This window comes from Sander lucioperca, chromosome 11, assembly GCF_008315115.2.
Source record: "Sander lucioperca isolate FBNREF2018 chromosome 11, SLUC_FBN_1.2, whole genome shotgun sequence".
Classification (NCBI taxonomy): Eukaryota; Metazoa; Chordata; class Actinopteri; order Perciformes; family Percidae; genus Sander; species Sander lucioperca.
Window position 1 is genome coordinate 36,784,442 of NC_050183.1, and position 18,490 is coordinate 36,802,931.

Genomic DNA, 18,490 nt, shown 5'->3' on the forward strand with positions numbered 1-18,490 from the left:
GATGAGGAGTTTTATATTAATATCTGCACATTTACAGTAGAAACACTACATAACGACCTATTTCACTTACATCACTGTGACACTCACCATAGCTGCTCTGCTGGCTCTGTAGTGGATCTCCACATCATCCTGACTCCTGAAATGAAGGATGATGCCTTCTGCACCTACAAAAGAAGGGAGGCACAGAATGGTGAAAAAGACGCAACTGCAAGGTTTTATTAATAATTAGTCTCGCTTTGCCAGACCTTCCTCCACAGCACTGCGGAGGAGGGTCTGGCTAGTCCACACAGCATTCCGGGGTGGGAGAAAAACGTGCTCTGGTTTATTGCATTTTTTTTAAACCAATCAAAATCGTCTTGGGCGGTGCCTAACGCTGGACGGAGCCACGGTGCCGCCGAATAATAGCCTCGGGAAGGAACATGTGTAGGTTAAAAAGTAGTTTTAGTCGTGCAACAGAAAACTCAGATTGGACAGATAGTCTAGCTAGCTGTCTGGATTTACCCTGCAGAGATCTGAGGAGCAGTTAACCATAGTCCTCATAAATCCACCGGAATTTAAAATTTCAACACAAAGAAACATTTGATAGACAGAAACAAATACATAAATTGTTGATTGCATTAGGAGTCTATTCCTTATCATCGTCACCCTTATCTTCCCCTAACTGCTCCATGTCACTTGAATTGCTATCCATAATCATTCTAAGGGCATCTTACACTGTACTTTTTTGCTATATGAAAATACACAAAAACAAATTAGGAAAGCCATAGATCCTCTGAATGCCCTACGTCTTTAGTTTTTGGTTGTAAAGTTCCCTGAGGCTGTGATTATCCCAGGGGTCATTTTATACAGTGAGGTCAAGTTTCAATAAATGGTCTTACTACAATAAAATGGCCACTATGCATCACACTATCAGTACACATAAATACAATTGGGCTCATTAAATCCACGAGTCTCAGCTTTCCAGTCATGACCAATTGATGCAACTCCAAGACTCCAAGTTTAGGGATCCCAGTATTCAGAAATATCCCAAAACACCTTTTTGGAATAGGCAAACAAATCTGTACTGCATGCAAAAAGATGCATGGTTTTTGCTCCAAATTGCATGGGATCAGCATAAAGTGGACATGTATGTAAAGACGAGGCTAGTGGGTACCCAAAGATTCTAATTTTATTTAGATATCTTAAGGTCAGAGGTCAAGGGACCCCTTTGAAACTTCCTTCGCCAAAGCATGGAGCAATATCTAGCCCCCTTCCCAGTAAACTGGCATGGCATGGTACCACTGGATTTTTCAGATCATTAAGATTATATAATACCACTACCTTGGCTCCAGTTTTAAAAAAAAATGAATATGAAAATGAATAAAAACAGCCGAGATCGCCAAATACCCGCAGCAGTATTTGATACATGAAGAAATATCTGTGAATTAACAGTTGCATGACTGTATTTTAACAGACATTGTCCATAGAATGTGATTCACAGTTGTATTTCTGTTTGTTTACATTTGGAATTGCATTGTGGGACATGTATCTGTGCTTTGACAACTAACGTAGCTAGTTATTAACATATGGCTAGTTAACGTAGCTAGCTAGCTATTCACAACACTGATATCGTAAATTATTAACCAGCACTTGGATTAGCGAGAGTCAAAAGCGTCAACAAAGCTTTAAATTAGGCTAATTAAAGAAAATATTTTTTTTTTTTTGTTTCCTAACTGAGCAGCTTTGTCTGAGAGAATTTTAAATAACTGAACATTTTCTGTATTTTTACTGTAGCTACACACTAAATTTCTGTTTTTAATTATGGGACTAAGTGTCTGTGTAACGTTAATGAGCTGCCAGAACTTTTCTGTTATTTTACGGATTTATTTCTTAGAGTGTACATTTTTAACACGGTTTTACTAAGCCTATACAATATAGAGCGGAAGACCTTAAATCCTACAAAAGTTTGGAGGCCTATAACCAGATGGTGTGTGGAAGGGTGAGGGAGACACAGTACCAAGTCATCAATGACCGTTGTGTTGTGAAGGCCAAAGTAAGTAAGTACGTAAAAGTTGATAATATTCCAAATGTTTTTCTCGGTCTGACCTACTGGTACAACCTAAAACACGGCAATAATTAACCATTTTCCTTGACGGCGTTCGGGATGCGTGCTTTGTTGTGATGCGGAGTACCTCCAATATGGCGACTTCTGGTCTGATGACGCGTCGTGAAAACCCTCTGTAAGTAGACCTAGTTATAGGTTGCTTCAATCCAATAAATATTCATATTAAAGTGTTAGTAACAATATAAATGTTATTCTTACTGTAACTTCTTTTAAATGACTAAAGATTTCCATGCAAAACATTTACAGGTGAGGGCAGCCATTAATGATTTTGTATATAAAGGACCTCTACTGCCTGCAGTGCATGGTTAGTCCACTAGGAGGCAGATAACATGTAGCTACCAGATGGTATCAGATTGCATACAACAGGTTTTTCTGAAGTATTGATCATGTGGTTGACATCAAAGAAAGTTGTGTATCAAATATACACAAACGGCGTTACAGGGTCCATGTGGTGTTTTTAGTTGCTTAGGTCCAACTACAATATGAAAAAGTACAAAACTGCTTCTCATCGACACTATTCAAAAACAAATCTGTATTTTTCCCGAATTGGTTTAACAATAATATAATGATGACAGTGATATTGGCTTATATGACACCATATCAGGGAAAAACATCTTTTATCCAGCCCATCAACCCAGAATAAAAGGATCAGGACACTCTTTCAGAAAGATTATGTCACCCTCCCAGATTTGTCCATTACTGAGGAAGGTTCGTCTCAAATGTGCAGCGGAAAGAAGTGGACCTTAACTTCAAGATACTTGATTACAACCCTTCATTTTTTTTTTTTTTTTTTTTTTACAAACTTCTATCAATGCTATCAGCAAAACATTATTTGCAAAGCATAGGAAATGACATTGATATGAATTGCTCTTTATGTGGACTTGATGAGGAACCAACCATAGCCTGTACACTTGTCACACATAGGTGTCCCTATTAGTGTTATGTGGAATTATCATTTCTATATTATTGTAGTGCACTGTAAATGCCCAGGGACAACAGATTAGCAACAGAATTAGCAATTCAAATTATAAAGGTTGGTGTCTCCCCTTTAATCTACATAACATGTCATAGCATGTTACCACTTTATGTACAACTGTTCATTTATCATACAGAGTGAAACTCAACTTCTAATAAATCAGAAAACAAACACACCAAAAAAAGTAGGAACTAAATACCAAATCTATAGCCCATGTTATAATTTATACAAGTCTCCCGAAGAGAAACGGGTATCTCTCCCCCGCCTCTGCCTGCTGCGCTGTGTGTGTGTGTGTGTGTGTGTGTGTGTGTGTGTGACGGCCGGCCAGCGAGGTTGTTAAGCCTGCAGGCGCTTGGGGAGTTTAACTCCGAAAAGGGAGCTAGGGTTACAAGATGTAACCCTACATCAAAACGTTAGTCACTGTTATGCACCATAAGAAATAAAACTATTAAGTAAGAAGACATCTGTAATCGGTAATTTATTGTATTGATGCCTCTGTGGTAACACACACAGCCTTGAACATTTCTATTGCCATTTTGTGGCCAGTGCTGTGGCTCCCTCAGAGGTCACACAACACCACATGAAACATTCTAATTTTGTGATGTCATAATACAGTACATAAAATAGGTCTTGTGAAATGTGATCGCAGAGCTATATATAAATAATATACACTCACCTAAAGGATTATTAGGAACACCTATAAGATTTCTCGTTAATGCAATGATCTAATCAACCAATCACATGGCAGCTGCTTCAATGCATTTAGGGGTGTGATCCAGGTCTAGACCATCTCCTGAACTCCAAACTGAATGTCAGAATGGGAAAGAAAGGGGATCTAAGCAACTTTGAGCGTGGCCTGGTTGTTGGTGCCAGACGGGCTGGTCTGAGTATAATCTGCTCAGTTACTGGGATTTTCACGCACAACCATTTCTAGGGTTTACAAAGAATGGTCTGAAAAAGGAAAAACACCCAGTATGCGGCAGTCCTCTGGGTGAAAATGCCCTGTTGATGCTAGAGGTCAGAATGGGCTGACTGATTCCAGCTGATAGAAGATCAACTTTGACTCAAATAACCACTCGTTACAACCGAGGTATGCAGCAAAGCATTTGTGAAGCCACAACACGAACAACCTTGAAGCGGATGGGCTACACCAGCAGAAGACCCCACCGGGTACCACTCATCTCCACTAAAAATAGGAAAATGAGGCTACAGTTTGCACGAGCTCACCAAAATAAAAATTGTTGCCTGGGCTGAGGAGTCTCGATTTCTGTTGAGACATTCAGATGGTAGAGTCAGAATTTGGCGTAAACAGAATGAGAACATAGATCCGTCATGCCTTGTTACCACTGTGCAGGCTGGTGGTGGTGGTGTAATGGTGTGGGGAATGTTTTCTTTGCACACTTTAGGCCCCTTAGTACCAATTGGACATCGTTTAAATGCCACAGCCTACCTGAGCATTGTTTCTGACCATGTCCATCCCTTTATCACCACCATGTACCCATCCTCTGATGGCTACTTCCAGCAGGATAATGCACCATGTCACAAAGCTCAAATCATTTCAAATTGGTTTCTTGAACATGACAATGAGTTCACAGTTGCAACAAAAAGAAATACACATATCTAAAAAAAAAAGAAATGCACATAAGTCAAGACTTTTAACCTCAGCCCTGCAATAAAATCATCTGATATCAAACCTCTGAGAGAGTTATCTAACTATAAATCTTTGTGCGTGTTGGTGTGTCTCTCGCATGCACAGTCCAGCAGCAGGGATGAGAAGTTGCTACATCCCTAGACGGCGGCTCATTGATTTGAAATTGATAATGAACCCCGGTCTCGTGGCTGGAAGTCCTGTCCACTACCCCAACCTGCCTTATCAAGAGTCCCAGAATTCCCAGTAAAAGTGTGTTAAACTGACCTGGCTTGGCAGTGGGCTGCAGTCATCACAAAATCCTCATTCAGAAGGAAGCCACCGCTGTTTATATTGTTGCATGTAATTTATTAAAACTTTAAATAAAGGTTTTCCGTTATAGAAATTACTTTTGTGAATGTGAAATCATGCTTAAAAAAGGATGGAAGGAAGGTTTTTGTTCTGAAATGCAGACATAAAAACCAAACAGCACATCTTTGTAGAGTAATGAAAAATGAACAACAAATATACTGTACAATTTCTTTAAAAAATAACAGCAACAAATGTACAGGCTATGGTTGTTTCCCCATCATGTCCACATAAAGAGCAATTCATATCAATGTCATTTCCTATGCTTTGCAAATAGGGTTGCAAAGCATAGGAATTTTCTGGTAAATTTCCGGAAACTTTCCATGGAAAGTTTAGCTGGGGAATTACATTCCAATTTGGAAAACTTTCATGGGAATTAATGGGAATAAACAGGAATTAATGGGAATAAAGTGGATATTTTTAATATTGCTTTCCATGGAAAGTTTAGCTGGGGAATTACATTCCAATTTGGAAAACTTTCATGGGAATTAATGGGAATAAACATGAATTAATGGGAATAAACTGGATATTTTTAATATTGCTTTCCATGGAAAGTTTAGCTGGGGAATTTTGGAAACATTCCAATTTGGAAACTTTCATGGGAATTAATGGAAATTATGGGAATTTGGATGGGATGTAGTCCTTGGGCTCAAATGCTGTCTTCAATCAGCTTCAATCTGCTGTAGAATGTTGGATTCTAGAAATGATCTGTGCAGTGGGTGTGGCCTTGCAGTAGGCTAAGTAGTAGCCCAAACCATTGACCTTTAGCTTAACACATGAAGGTAGCTAGCATGCTGCCTTTGATTTACTATGGTTATGGTTATATGCGTGCTGAGCATCAGCACTGTCTATTGTTTCCAGCCTATCAAGAACAAGTGGGTTATGTATTACCCCCCCCCCCCAAAAAAAACAACAACAAAAAAAAAAAAAACCTGTCTGTAGCCTATGCTGCTTACTGTGTGTGTGTGTGTGTGTGTGTGTGTGTGTGTGTGTCATTGACAGATATAGGGAGGACATTCAACTGAAGTTGCATTAAATCAGGTTGTTTTAACCAAGATTATGCTGCAAGACACATTTAAGTTCCCTGTTATAGACTAGAATAGTATTATAAGCATCAATATTAAAAATATTCCGTTAATTCCCATGGAAAGTTTCCAACTTTGAAAATTCACAGAATTTTGCAACCCTATTTGCAAATAATGTTTTGCTGAAAAAAAAAAAATTAATGGTTGTAATCAAGTATCTTGAAGTTAAGGTCCAAACTTTTTTCCACTGCACATTTGAGACGAACCTTCCTCAGTAATGAACATATCTGGGAGGGTGACATAGTCTTTCTGAAAGAGTGTCCTGATCCTTTTATTCTGGGTTGATGGGCTGGATAAAAGATGTTTTTCCCTGATATGGTGTCATATAAGCAATATCATCACCCTTTTGGGAAACAGCTAATTATCTTTGGGCGACAAGGATGTTATAAATAGACAAGAGAGATTCCATTAGAAATCCTTCTGAATTATATTATTGTCAAACCAGATCGGGAAAAATACAGATTTGTTTTTGAATAGTGTCGATGAGAAGCAGTTTTGTACTTTTTCATATTGTAGTTGGACCTAAGCAACTAAAAACACCACATGGACCCTGTAACGCCATTTGTGTTATATTTGATATACAACTTTTTTTGATGTCAACCACATGATCAATACTTCAGAAAAACCTGTTGTATGCAATCTGATACCATCTGGTAGCTACATGTTATCTGCCTCCTAGTGGACTAACCATGCACTGCAGGCAGTAGAGGTCCTTTATATACAAAATCATTAATGGCTGCCCTCACCTGTAAATGTTTTGCATGGAAATCTTTGGTCATTTAAAAGAAGTTACAGTAAGAATAACATTTATATTGTTACTAACACTTTAATATGAATATTTATTGGATTGAAGCAACCTATAACTAGGTCTACTTACAGAGGGTTTTCATGACGCGTCATCAGACCAGGAGTCACCATATTGGAGGTACTCCGCATCACAACAAAGCACAGGCACTGAAGTAGATCCCGAACACCGTCAAGGAAAATGGTTAATTATTGCCATGTTTTAGGTTGTACCAATAGGTCAGACCGAGAAAAACATTAGGAAAATTATCGACTTCCAAAAGTTATTAAAAACCAGGGAGAGGAATGCCAGAAGTTCTAAATAAACAGAGGAAAGGAGGTGCTTGTGGTTGGCAAAGCTCAACCAGGATCTGCAAGAGAAAAATCTGTCTTGTTCGGTCTTTGAAATGAAAATAAACAATTGAGAGACACTTGGCTACACCTTGAGTATCGCAATGCTATCATACAGTTAAGGTTAGGTTGATTAAAGACATTATTGTTGATTGCATTACTTACTTTGGCCTTCACAACACAACTGTCGTTGATGACTTGGTACTGTGTCTCCCTCACCCATCCACACACCATCTGGTTGTAGGCCTCCAAACTTTTGTAGGATTTAAGGTCGTCCGCTGTGTATGGGCTTGGCGAGAAAACCAGGTAGTTGACTATATCGGGATATGCAACTGAAAGAAGAATCACCGGGTCGCCATGGATCCAAGAAGAGGGAGCCAACTTGTAGGGATCTGCACTGCCAGTAAACCATAATTTCTCGAAATATCGCGCCTTTTCTTGTGGTCCAAGTCCTTCCCTATATGCCTTTGCATCTTGGACGCGTTTTGATGAGCTTTTCTGTTGTTTAGACATAAAGTATTAAAGTATCCAAAGCGCACAATACTCCATTACTCCATTCAGTTGTTTACACCGAGTGCCTCCAATATGGCCGCGCATCCAGGTTGCCGCCCAGAACGTGACGTCGTTGAAAACCCTCTATATTGTATAGGCTTAGTAAAACCGTGTTGAAAATGTACACTCTAAGAAATAAATCCGTAAAATAACAGAAAAGTTCTCTCAGACAAAGCTGCTGAGTTTGGAAACTCCTGAAAAAGAAATATTTTCTTTAATTAACCTAATTTAAAGCTTTTTTTGACGCTTTTGACTCTCGCTAATCCAAGTGCTGGTTAATAATTTACAATGTCGGTGTTGTGAATAGCTAGCTAGCTATGTTAACTAGCCATATGTTAATAACTAGCTACGTTAGTTGTCGGAGCACAGATACATGTCCCACAATACAATTCCAAATGTAAATAAAACAGAAATACAACTGTGAATCACATTATATGGACAATGTATGTTAAAATGTACAGTCATGCAACTGTTAATTCACAGATATTTCTATCAAATACTGCTGCGGGTATTTGGCGATCTAGGCTGTTTTTATTCATTTTCATATTCATTTAACTAGATCCAATTAAGGTAGTGGAGTCTTGGAGTTGCATCAATTGGTCATGACTGGAAAGCTGAGACTTGTGGATTTAATGAGCCCGATGTGTGCTGATAGTGTGATGCATAGTGGCCATTTTATTGTAGTAAGACCATTTATTGGACCTTTACAACCAAAAACTAAAGACTTAGGGCATTCAGAGGATCTATGGCTTTCCTAATTTGTTTTTGTGTATTTTCATATAGCAAAAAAGTACAGTGTAAGATGCCCTTAGAATGATTATGGATGGCAATTCAAGTGACATGGAGCAGTTAGGGGAAGATAAGGGTGACGATGATAAGGAATAGACTCCTAATGCAATCAACAATTTATGTATTTGTTTCTGTCTATCAAATGTTTCTTTGTGTTGAAATTTTAAATTCCGGTGGATTTATGAGGACTATGGTTAACTGCTCCTCAGATCTCTGCAGGGTAAATCCAGACAGCTAGCTAGACTATCTGTCCAATCTGAGTTTTCTGTTGCACGACTAAAACTACTTTTTAACCTACACATGTTCCTTCCCGAGGCTATTATTCGGCGGCACCGTGGCTCCGTCCAGCGTTAGGCACCGCCCAAGACGATTTTGATTGGTTTAAAAAAATGCCAATAAACCAGAGCACGTTTTCCTCCTATCCTGGAATGCTGTGTGGACTAGCCAGACCCTCCTCCGCAGCGCTGTGGAGGAAGGTCTGGCAAAGCGAGACTAATTATTAATAAAACCTTGCAGTTGTGTCTTTTTCACCTTTCTGTGCCTCCCTTCTTTTGTAGGTGCAGAAGGCATCATCCTTCATTTCAGGAGACAGGATGATGTGGAGATCCACTACAGAGCCAGCAGAGCAGCTATGGTGAGTGTCACAGTGATGTAAGTGAAGTAGGTCGTTATGTAGTGTTTCCACTGTAAATGTGCAGATATTAATATAAAACTCCTCATCATACCTTGCTATGACTGTTTCTGAAAACTCTAAAAGCACTTAGCCTTATTTATTAGTATGAAAGATGTTTCAACAACCCCTTAAATACGCCCATACCCGTACCGAATAAAGTAGGATTAGGATTTTGCAGTGTTCATTTTAATTTAGTGGTACAAGATCTTAAATTACACTTGATACAGTCAGAAGCATGCTTATATTGTCCTTCAACATACGCTCTATTACTCAATATGTAGAACGACTGATAGAGCTGCGTTTTGAAACATTTTGTGTTAAGCTTAAGTGACTTTTTATACTTGCGTATCAGTGTCTGTACCGATCTTATCCATATCTTAACTATGGACCACCACACGATCATTTAAGCAATATCCTCCTTTGCTGCAACAAATAAGTTTGTATTGTTCTTTCTAATTATTCAGCAAGGCATATTAAACATTCAGATTGTTCAGTTCTTTTGCACTTATTACTCTCCCTTTAGCCTCCAAGGTTTTGTCAAAGTCCAAGGTTTCGTCAAAGCCACTGATACATTTACAGTACGTCCAGCACCGGGTTAGGACAGTCTGCACTCTATGAATCAGGTTATTATACTGGATTGGCTACACTGAAGGCGCTCCTGAGTAAAAAGCATGAGACGTGGCATTTGGTGATTGGCAAACAACTATTTCATGGGGATGATGCAGCACTGCTGCAACTTTTAAGGACCTTGATAACAGCTTAACACCAGCTCTGAGTCAACAAATATATACACCGCCCCTTTGTCCTGGCCTCTGTCCAGCTCTGGGCCTCTGAATTTTTCAGGGAAGAAAACAATGGAGCGAGGATCTAGTGGCCATTAGAAGAACTACATCTAAAGATGATTGCAAATTGGCTTAAACATTGAGTCATAGTGGTTGCATTTGTGATATTTTTCACTACTAAAATTTTCCAAATGGGATTTCAGCATGAATTATGTATGTGCATGTACATGTTGCCTGTATGTTTATGTTCAATAACGCAATCACTAATATGGTCATGTAAACAATGGAAACTGCCTGATGGTGGTGCTAATGGTTTTACTAATTTCATAAGGTACTGTATGATGATGGGAATCATCATACAGTACGTGTAGATGAATGTCATACTGTAGATGTAGATATGTTAAACACCCATAATTACTGAAGAGGTGTTAGTTAAAACAGGTCTAAACCTACAAGTAAACATAACTGGATATAACTGACCCACAACTTTAATAGTAAGAGAGCATGGTGTTTGAGTTGTAGTAAAAAGGTGGCCTGATTTAATGCCTAAAGAATCTCAAAATTTGAACAGAATGTACTTGTATAATTGGAAAGTCCATCCTCAACCTCTCTGTCAGATATAGCTACAAATGCATTTACAGGTTCTGTTAAACAACAGGCAGACTCGTTTAGTTTTAGAACTTATAAATGAGAATAGAGCTGTGACTTCAATAAGTGAACCTTTTCTAGCGGCATGGATACACTTTGTTCACTAGGAGGCAGTGTTGTCTTTTTGCTGATTTAATTTACGCTCAAACAGAGACGTGTGCAGTGGTACTGAGAGAACAACAGTTTATTGTTCAAAAAGATGGTACAAAACAAACTTAAAGGATCCTGTGTTCTCATTTAATCAAGTCAAAAAGAAGATACACATGGCAGTAATGTAGATAATGCAGATACTGTTGTATTTATGAGCAGGATGACATAGAGTGTCTATGATATTACATTTATTAAGCAGTATGGAGTCCATTATAAGCCTAATTAATGTGTGTCATGATTGTTAAAATAACCTGCATGTGCTTGGATCAAATTTGCTTGGATTAATTTAAGGTTTATTCAAATAAAATGTCACGTTAAAGCCCCCTGCAGCAGGAAAAAACAGCTGTATGATGAAAAAAAGCCAAACAATGTCACCTAAATGAACCGAATCACATTCATATATTTTCACTCTTTTGACTCAGTTTCTCAAACAGGAAGTTATTTTGTATCATTTGGTAATGTCAAAATGAAGCACATTTTATATAAATCTGTGTAAAGTAAGCAAGTCCAGTCTTTGGTCTGACAGTCTCATAGCTTTGGAATAAGTTGTGATATTAGCATCTCAATTATCAGCTCTCCAATGTTATAAAAACATTCAATTCAAGCGTTGTGATTTGGTCAATCGTTAGATGAATTGGAACTTTCAATGTTGGTTCATAATTGAATCGATCCAGCTTCTGTAGTCAGGAATCTTAGCATAACTATATTTGTTTATGGCACCTGAGGACACCACACCGTACGCCTTTCCATCTTCACAGACCAGTGGACCTCCGGAGTCTCCCTGGAAGTACATACACAGTATGCAGTGATTGCTTCAACAACAGTAAATTAATTATCATTGTTACCCAATGTTTTTTTGTCCATTTTATGTTACAAAAATACGTACATTACCAGGTCCAGTCTCTCCCTCAGTGCAGTATGATTTTTCCTTTTCACACTTCGTACTTATTGTTACATTGGCTTCCATGAGTACAACAGACATATAAGGTATATTCTTGTCTGTTTTTCCCCAGCCGGAGACTATACATGATTTTGGCAGAGAGCCATCACCTTGGCCTGCGAGAACAATGGGTTGCACATTTGTGCTGAATTCTGCCTTGGAGCTCAACTTGAGGAACAGGGAGAGATAAAAGTATATTTTAAAAATATAAACATCAATCTGTAAATTATTACTCCTCTTGATCAATGCATTCAATAGAACATTTGTAATGAGAAACAAACAAAAATTGGAAATCACAAATTTCTGCCATTAAGTACAAGGATTTCTAAGTACAATTATGTTTTATTTTACCTTAAGAAGCATTATGTCATTGCTGAAATCAGTTTTGTCATAGTCTTTGTGTGGAAATTTTTGTACCACAGATGTTCGCTGGATTCCATTACTGTTACTGAAATTGTGAAGTCCTAGTAGGACTGTGTAGGAACTGAAATGACAAAATGAAGTACAAAAAAAGTTACCTGGGAGTAAGTTTTTTTTCATCAGAGCATTGTATTTATAAAATAAAAATATTAAAAGACTCAGATTTAGGTCACAATTCACAAATCCATGAAGCATATTTCCCAGATTTAATGTTTGAGAAGGTTGTTGTTAGAATAAATCTTATCAAGAGTCCCAGAATTCCCAGTAAATAATCATAAAGTGTGTAAAACTAACCAAGCCAGGCAGTGGGCTGCAGTCATCACAAAATCCTCATTCAGAAGGAAGCCACCGCAGTGTTTTGTTTTACCATCCTGCATGTGCCGCTCCAAAAGCACCATGTAGGGTCTGCTATGTGGCACAGCCTCCTTACCTCCAATGATTTCCCCTGTATGAACTGACAAAAAGTGCAGGTGTGACCAAAATTAAAAACTAAATGGACCAAAAAAAAGTGATTAAGAAGAAGAAGTGATTAAACAAGTTTATCTATCGTCATGCACCAAAATGTCTCACAGTACTGATAGTGGAATGTAGTTTCTCATGTAATGTGGTATAAACCGTACGCTAAACAACAGCTATAAACAGTACGGTATATAATGCCACAAAAACGTAACTTACCTTGAACATCAAGAGTCAGAGCAAGGATCAGTATTAGCAGTTCACAGTAGATAGACATGGTGAGATCACAGTCCAGCTGAGCTCCTGAAAAGCAGTGGCTCACATCACTGACAGGTTCAGTCTTTAAATGCTTCCTTGTATTAGGGTGGGTAGTCTGTACATGCAAATGATGTAGCATTGAACCACATTCATGAGGGGACGTCTCTGTCCCCCCCCCAGAGCATGAAAAAAGTTAGATTTATGTGGTACAAGTCTAAACGTCTTTAGACAATGTTTAATTAAGTACATACGGTATGGTGCATGTGGTGTACATACACCATAGTATTGTATTGATACCTCTGTGGTAACACACACAGCCTTGAAAATTTCTATTGGCATTTTGTGGCCAATGCTGTGGCTCCCTCAGAGGTCACATAACCCCACATTCTAATTTTGTTATATCATATATAAATTATATATATATATATATATATATATATCTGGTGCGTCTCATAAAAACATTAAAGTGTGCCTTAGGTGTCAGTATGAGAGCCACTGACCAAGCGTCAGTATTGGACGACTTGGGAATGAGAACGGGTTGGCACACAAACAAATATTAGATGAACTCCCAGGAAAACAAAAAAAAAACAAGGAGAGATGCCAAATCCCTAGATGAGCCACAGCCGAGCTGTGCCTGATTGAACCGTGCTCATATTTTGATAAAGTTGTGGACAAAGAAAATTCTGGGAACCAAGCAATTGGCCCATTCCGAACAGGCTCATCTGGCTTATCCAACTAGTCCAACTAGTGCAGTGCCTGCTCATCAAACAGGCACTGCACTAGTTGGATAAATGTGAAATGCAGATCTGTAGTCTGGAGCCACTGGTTGTAGTACAGAAACTATCTACTACTAATACTGCAGAAGGTTCCAGAGGACATGGCTCTTGACTATAGCCAACAGAGGGAATCAAATAGTGAATGAAAAGTTCTTAATATTTCAAGTTCCCATAGAAGATAGTTCAGAGCTTTCCCAATTACAAGGTCCTACAGTCTAGTCACAACCCATGTAAGTTATATTCTACCAGTAAATTCAAATTTAAAGAAGCCAAATTAGGCATATGCAGCCACAGTATGCACAGCTAGCCAGATGGCACAAAACTGTTTATTTTGTGACCATACTGAACACAAACATAAGAGATGTACAGACCACAAGGTTGATGCTAGCAAGTAAGAATTGATCAAAATTAGCAGATGTTTTATATGCTTGGGACCCAAAAATATTGCAGTCACTCTCTCAATAGTTTGTCTATTAACAGGACCCATGAAACCCCCGACTTGGCTGACATCAAGAAAGCATTTCTGCAAACATCACTATAATAGAGAGAGACAGAGATGCTGTAAGAAATTTGTGGTTCACTGAAGAAAACAACAGGAAGCCATGGGGTTGGCTCTTCCTACTAGCAGTCCCCTAGAGGAAGTATCTAAAACAGTAATAAGAACATCCAGAAGTGGTAGAGTCCATTCAAACGTTACTGTATGTAAATGGCCTTGTTCCTAGTTCTCCACTCATTTTGCCCCAATAACAATGACAGCAAGGATTATCATGCTGGCTGCTGGCATGGAGTATTCTCATTGGTATAAGATAATGCTAATGACAACATGTGACTTGGTTGAAAACTCTTCAGCATCTTTAGCTGACTTTTTAATAGTTCCAGCTGAATATACCAACAGTCGCTGGTAGTTGGGCTGCTATGCCCTGCTGCACCCTGTAACGCCCTGCAGTGCCCTGCTACGCCATGAACTACTACAACTACTAGTTCTAGTCATAGTTCCATTATCTTTATTGAGACTATAATTGCCACTGTTCATCACACCCCCAACCGGCACCGTCAGACACTACCTACCAATAGACTGGGTCTGTCCGAGGTTTCTCCCTAAAAAGAAGTTTTCCTCACCACTCGAGGTTTCTGCCTAAATGGGAGTTTGTCCTCACCACTACATGCTTGCTCTTGGGGGAATTACTGCAATTGTTGGGTCTTTGCCTAGACCTACTCTCTGTAAAGTGTCTTCAGATAACTTGTTATGATTTGATACTATAAATAAAATTGAATTGAATTGAGTGTAGTTGATATTAAAGTATAATGGTATAATATATCATGTTGTTGATAAAATGCCCCTTGCCTTTTGAAACGGTTACTATTGTAGGTAGGTAGCTAGTTTGGCGGGCATGCTATCATTTGCAGCTTACGTTAGATCAGACAAACTAACAGTTGAATCTATTCCTTACACTTTTGCTCTCATAAGAGCAACACTGTTTCACAGAAACAATTATGTTTGATGATCTATGATCGGACAAACAGGGACTACTAGCTTATAGCTTATAACTAACTGGTACAGTTAAAAAGCTGTGCACTGTCCTGTCAAATAAACAAATAATATAACATACATATATGCAAATAAATCACTGTTTGAAGTAGGGGGTTTAGCGACCGCCTAATTGGATGGTGGGTTGTGTGGCAGTGTATTCATTAATTTGCATATATTTTGTGATAAATAACACCAACTACCCTGAGGGACCAGTGTTTTTTTTTGTTATTGATTAATCTATCGATTTATTGTGCTTTTTTAATGTGTCCCCTTTCTTTGGCCTGCATAAGCCGTACGCCTTCCATTCCTGGTACTATTTGATCAAAAGTCTCTTCCATTTTAATTCATTGGAAATAAAAATTTGATCTGTTAGTGCAGCAGTGACTGATTCCAGTTTACGCTGGGTCTTGTGTATCTAGGTGTTGCTTGGTCACATCCGTTTGAAATGCTCTTGCATCGTATCTTGTTTGTGATCCGCAAAAAGTATAGATTGATATAAACCATTTCCTCTGCCTGAGTTGTGAAACTGCAGTAAAACAGCCCTTGGTTCTATCATTCTTTGAGGTCTTATTTTGAGTCATATATGTTCAAAGGTCAAAATGGGTCCCAAAGTGATAACGGTGATGTCAGCCAGATTTGCATGCTGAGACTGGTTGTTGTAGGTGGAAATCACCACACTGTGAATTTGGAGCATTAGAGGAAACCGAAGAACGCCAGGAGAAACATGCACCTGAGTTTTAAGTCAAGGAAAGGACATAAATAGCATGAAGTGGGTTGATGCCAGAAAGGCCAAAGCAAATTGTGCTGTGGAACTGGTGTGAGTTCCCGTGCTGGAGCAAGCTACTTGGAAAGTGTAGCTAGTTAAGCTAACAGGTATTCTACATTAAACAAAGCTTCACTAGACTAAAGCTACCCCCAGAGAAATTTGGCAAGCTAAGCTACAGTAACATGGCAGTAGTTTACAGCACCACATCAAAGCTGCTGGTATTTCATTTTTTTTTTTTTTACATTGAACCAACTTAATTTCAACTCTATTATAGTTTTAGTTATTCTGTTTAATTATTTTAAATTTAAGTCCATTTAGTTTTTCTATAATTCAGCCTTTAATTGTATTTGTCTTTTACCTACCTCATTGTTTTTTGATTCATGTCAAGGGGCTGCTGTAACACTTTAATTTAGCTTTGAGATTGATAAAGTCTATCTATTTATTTATCTTTATGATAGGCAGTATAATGACCGGTGTTTTTATTAGGCCTACTCTAGTAGCTATATTTACTTTATAAGTTCCTAGCAAACTGATGTAATGTATACTTTATTTATTAATATTACATTGTTTTCACTCTGTTGTTCTATATCTATGGTTATTACACACATTACACACAGGCCTGAATTACACACACATGCTCAGTACCTATACATGCAGCTATACAACCCAACTCCCTACTGACTGAGCTACTACCACCCCTAACCACCATAGTTTGGTTTTGTATAGAGACCTGCATTTTGTTTGCTGTTCAATGTTAAAAAATCGGAAGGTAATGTTAAAGGGATATTTCACCGTTGGAAAGACGAATATATTTTTAAATTGGGTCACTTATGTAGTAGAAATGTGATTTTTTTTTTTTTTAGATATTGGTGCCTTCTAGGCCGAGATAAGCCAGAAAATGTGTTTTTGGCTCATATGGATGAAAGACACCAAATCCCAGAATGCACTTGCTTCGCTGCTTTAGAGTCCACGCCCAAGCCACGCCTACCGTTTACAGACAGACAGTGAGGCAGCATTCAACTCAACTCAAGTGTGTTTTATTGTCATTTCAACCATATACACGAAACAATGTTTCACCGTGGCTCAAGTGGTGTTACACATTTAAAATATATAAAAACGACATTATATAAAAACAACATACGAAACAGGCTACATTTAGTGCACACACATTATAGGCTCTGTAAAGTTCAGCTAACGCATACTAGCATTAGCGCTTGGTGGGCTGTAAACACAGAGTATAAACACAGCCATAAATTTGCATTTAACAGTCACAAACTACACCAGCAGTTAGCAGTTAGTTGGATACAAATCACACCATTCCTGCACCAGTCTGTGTTAACACAGCCCACCTCCAGTAGTCTTACCCGGCGACAGAGCAGCAGGCCTGGTAGCTGGATAGTCCGGTACACTGTTGTTCAGCCATGTTTCCACAACAACAAAAACACAGCAGTCTCTGAACTCGCGTTGGGAGTTTCGTTGAAGTTGGATGTAGTCCAGTTTGTTGTCTAATGAGCGGACACTTGCAAGCAGGATTGATGGAACAGGTGGCCCGGCTAGCGTTAGCTTTCCACCTAGCTAGCTCATAGCTCCAGCCCTTGTTCCGCGTTTCACCGCTGAGGATGTCTCCTTACCGGCTAGCGGCATCGAGCGACACCGCAGGCTGAGGTGCTGGTCTCCGTAGCAGGCGAAGCTCGCATAGTGTGTTGAGTATTCCGTCTGTAATAAAGTTTCCTGCATATTCTCCGATCTGTACCAATGTATCCCAGTGGTACATATAGAATTATCATATGGAATTCATATAATTGTTGTAAAGGTTTGCTGCTGAAAAGAGACCCTGTTTAGCAAAGCTTCAAGATGGCTGACACTCGGTTTGCTTCGGTAAGCTTCTTGTAAAGACGACAGTCCAACCCCCTATGGGCGGGTTGAAAACATGCAGAACTAGCTGGCTGTAGTCCACAGACTCTGGGCAAAAATGCCTCCGATGACGCTAAATGAATGAATAAATGAATACATTGTTGCGTCATCAGAGGCTTTTTTCCAGACACACAATACAGAGAAAGCCAGTCTCAGGGGGAAAATACCTGAGACTGGGTTTCTACTGATACAAAGCTTAATGCTAAATCGGTGAAGTATCCCTTTAAGGAGTAATCTAAACTTTTCAGTGTTTCCTCTTCTCCCCTCATTTTTCCCCACCTTGTCCTTCTATATGTACCATATATGTTTATTTATTAAAGTTTGCCATCTTTCCATCAAGTAAACTCAAGCTTGTGTGTCTGTTTTCCCCTGCAGCAGAGAGACGTGTAGGCATCAGCCCAAGGATTGGTATGTGATGTTCCCGTTACACAGAAGTGCTTCTTTCGGCTTTGCATACATTCACGCTACACTTTTTAAAAAAGTAAAAAAAAAATTAAGCTTGTGTGGACGCTACCGCACCACTTGATCAATAAAAGAGCA

The 18,490-nt window shown here is 38.9% G+C and overlaps 1 protein-coding gene across 1 annotated transcript; it reads right to left on the minus strand.

Moving 5' to 3' along the window:
- Positions 1 to 10,905: 10,905 nt before the first annotated feature.
- Positions 10,906 to 13,050, minus strand: LOC116063492 (granzyme G-like). Its single transcript, XM_031318487.2, has 5 exons — positions 12,925 to 13,050; positions 12,544 to 12,703; positions 12,181 to 12,313; positions 11,776 to 11,997; positions 10,906 to 11,670 (listed from the first exon to the last, which is right to left on the minus strand). The coding sequence occupies exons 1-5, from the start codon at positions 12,980 to 12,982 to the stop codon at positions 11,533 to 11,535; spliced, it is 711 nt and encodes a 236-aa protein (XP_031174347.1). The 5' UTR covers positions 12,983 to 13,050; the 3' UTR covers positions 10,906 to 11,532.
- Positions 13,051 to 18,490: the final 5,440 nt, after the last annotated feature.

Bases quoted from the DNA above. Each gene is read 5' to 3' on its own strand.
- LOC116063492 (XM_031318487.2), bottom strand. From the start codon at position 12,982: ATGTCTATCTACTGTGAACTGCTAATACTGATCCTTGCTCTGACTCTT. The intron at 12,704-12,924 runs GTAAGTTACGTT...ACTTTTTGTCAG, and splicing joins TCTGACTCTTGATGTTCAAG to TTCATACAGGGGAAATCATT. The intron at 11,671-11,775 runs GTACGTATTTTT...ATGTACTTCCAG, and splicing joins GAGAGACTGGACCTGGTAAT to GGAGACTCCGGAGGTCCACT.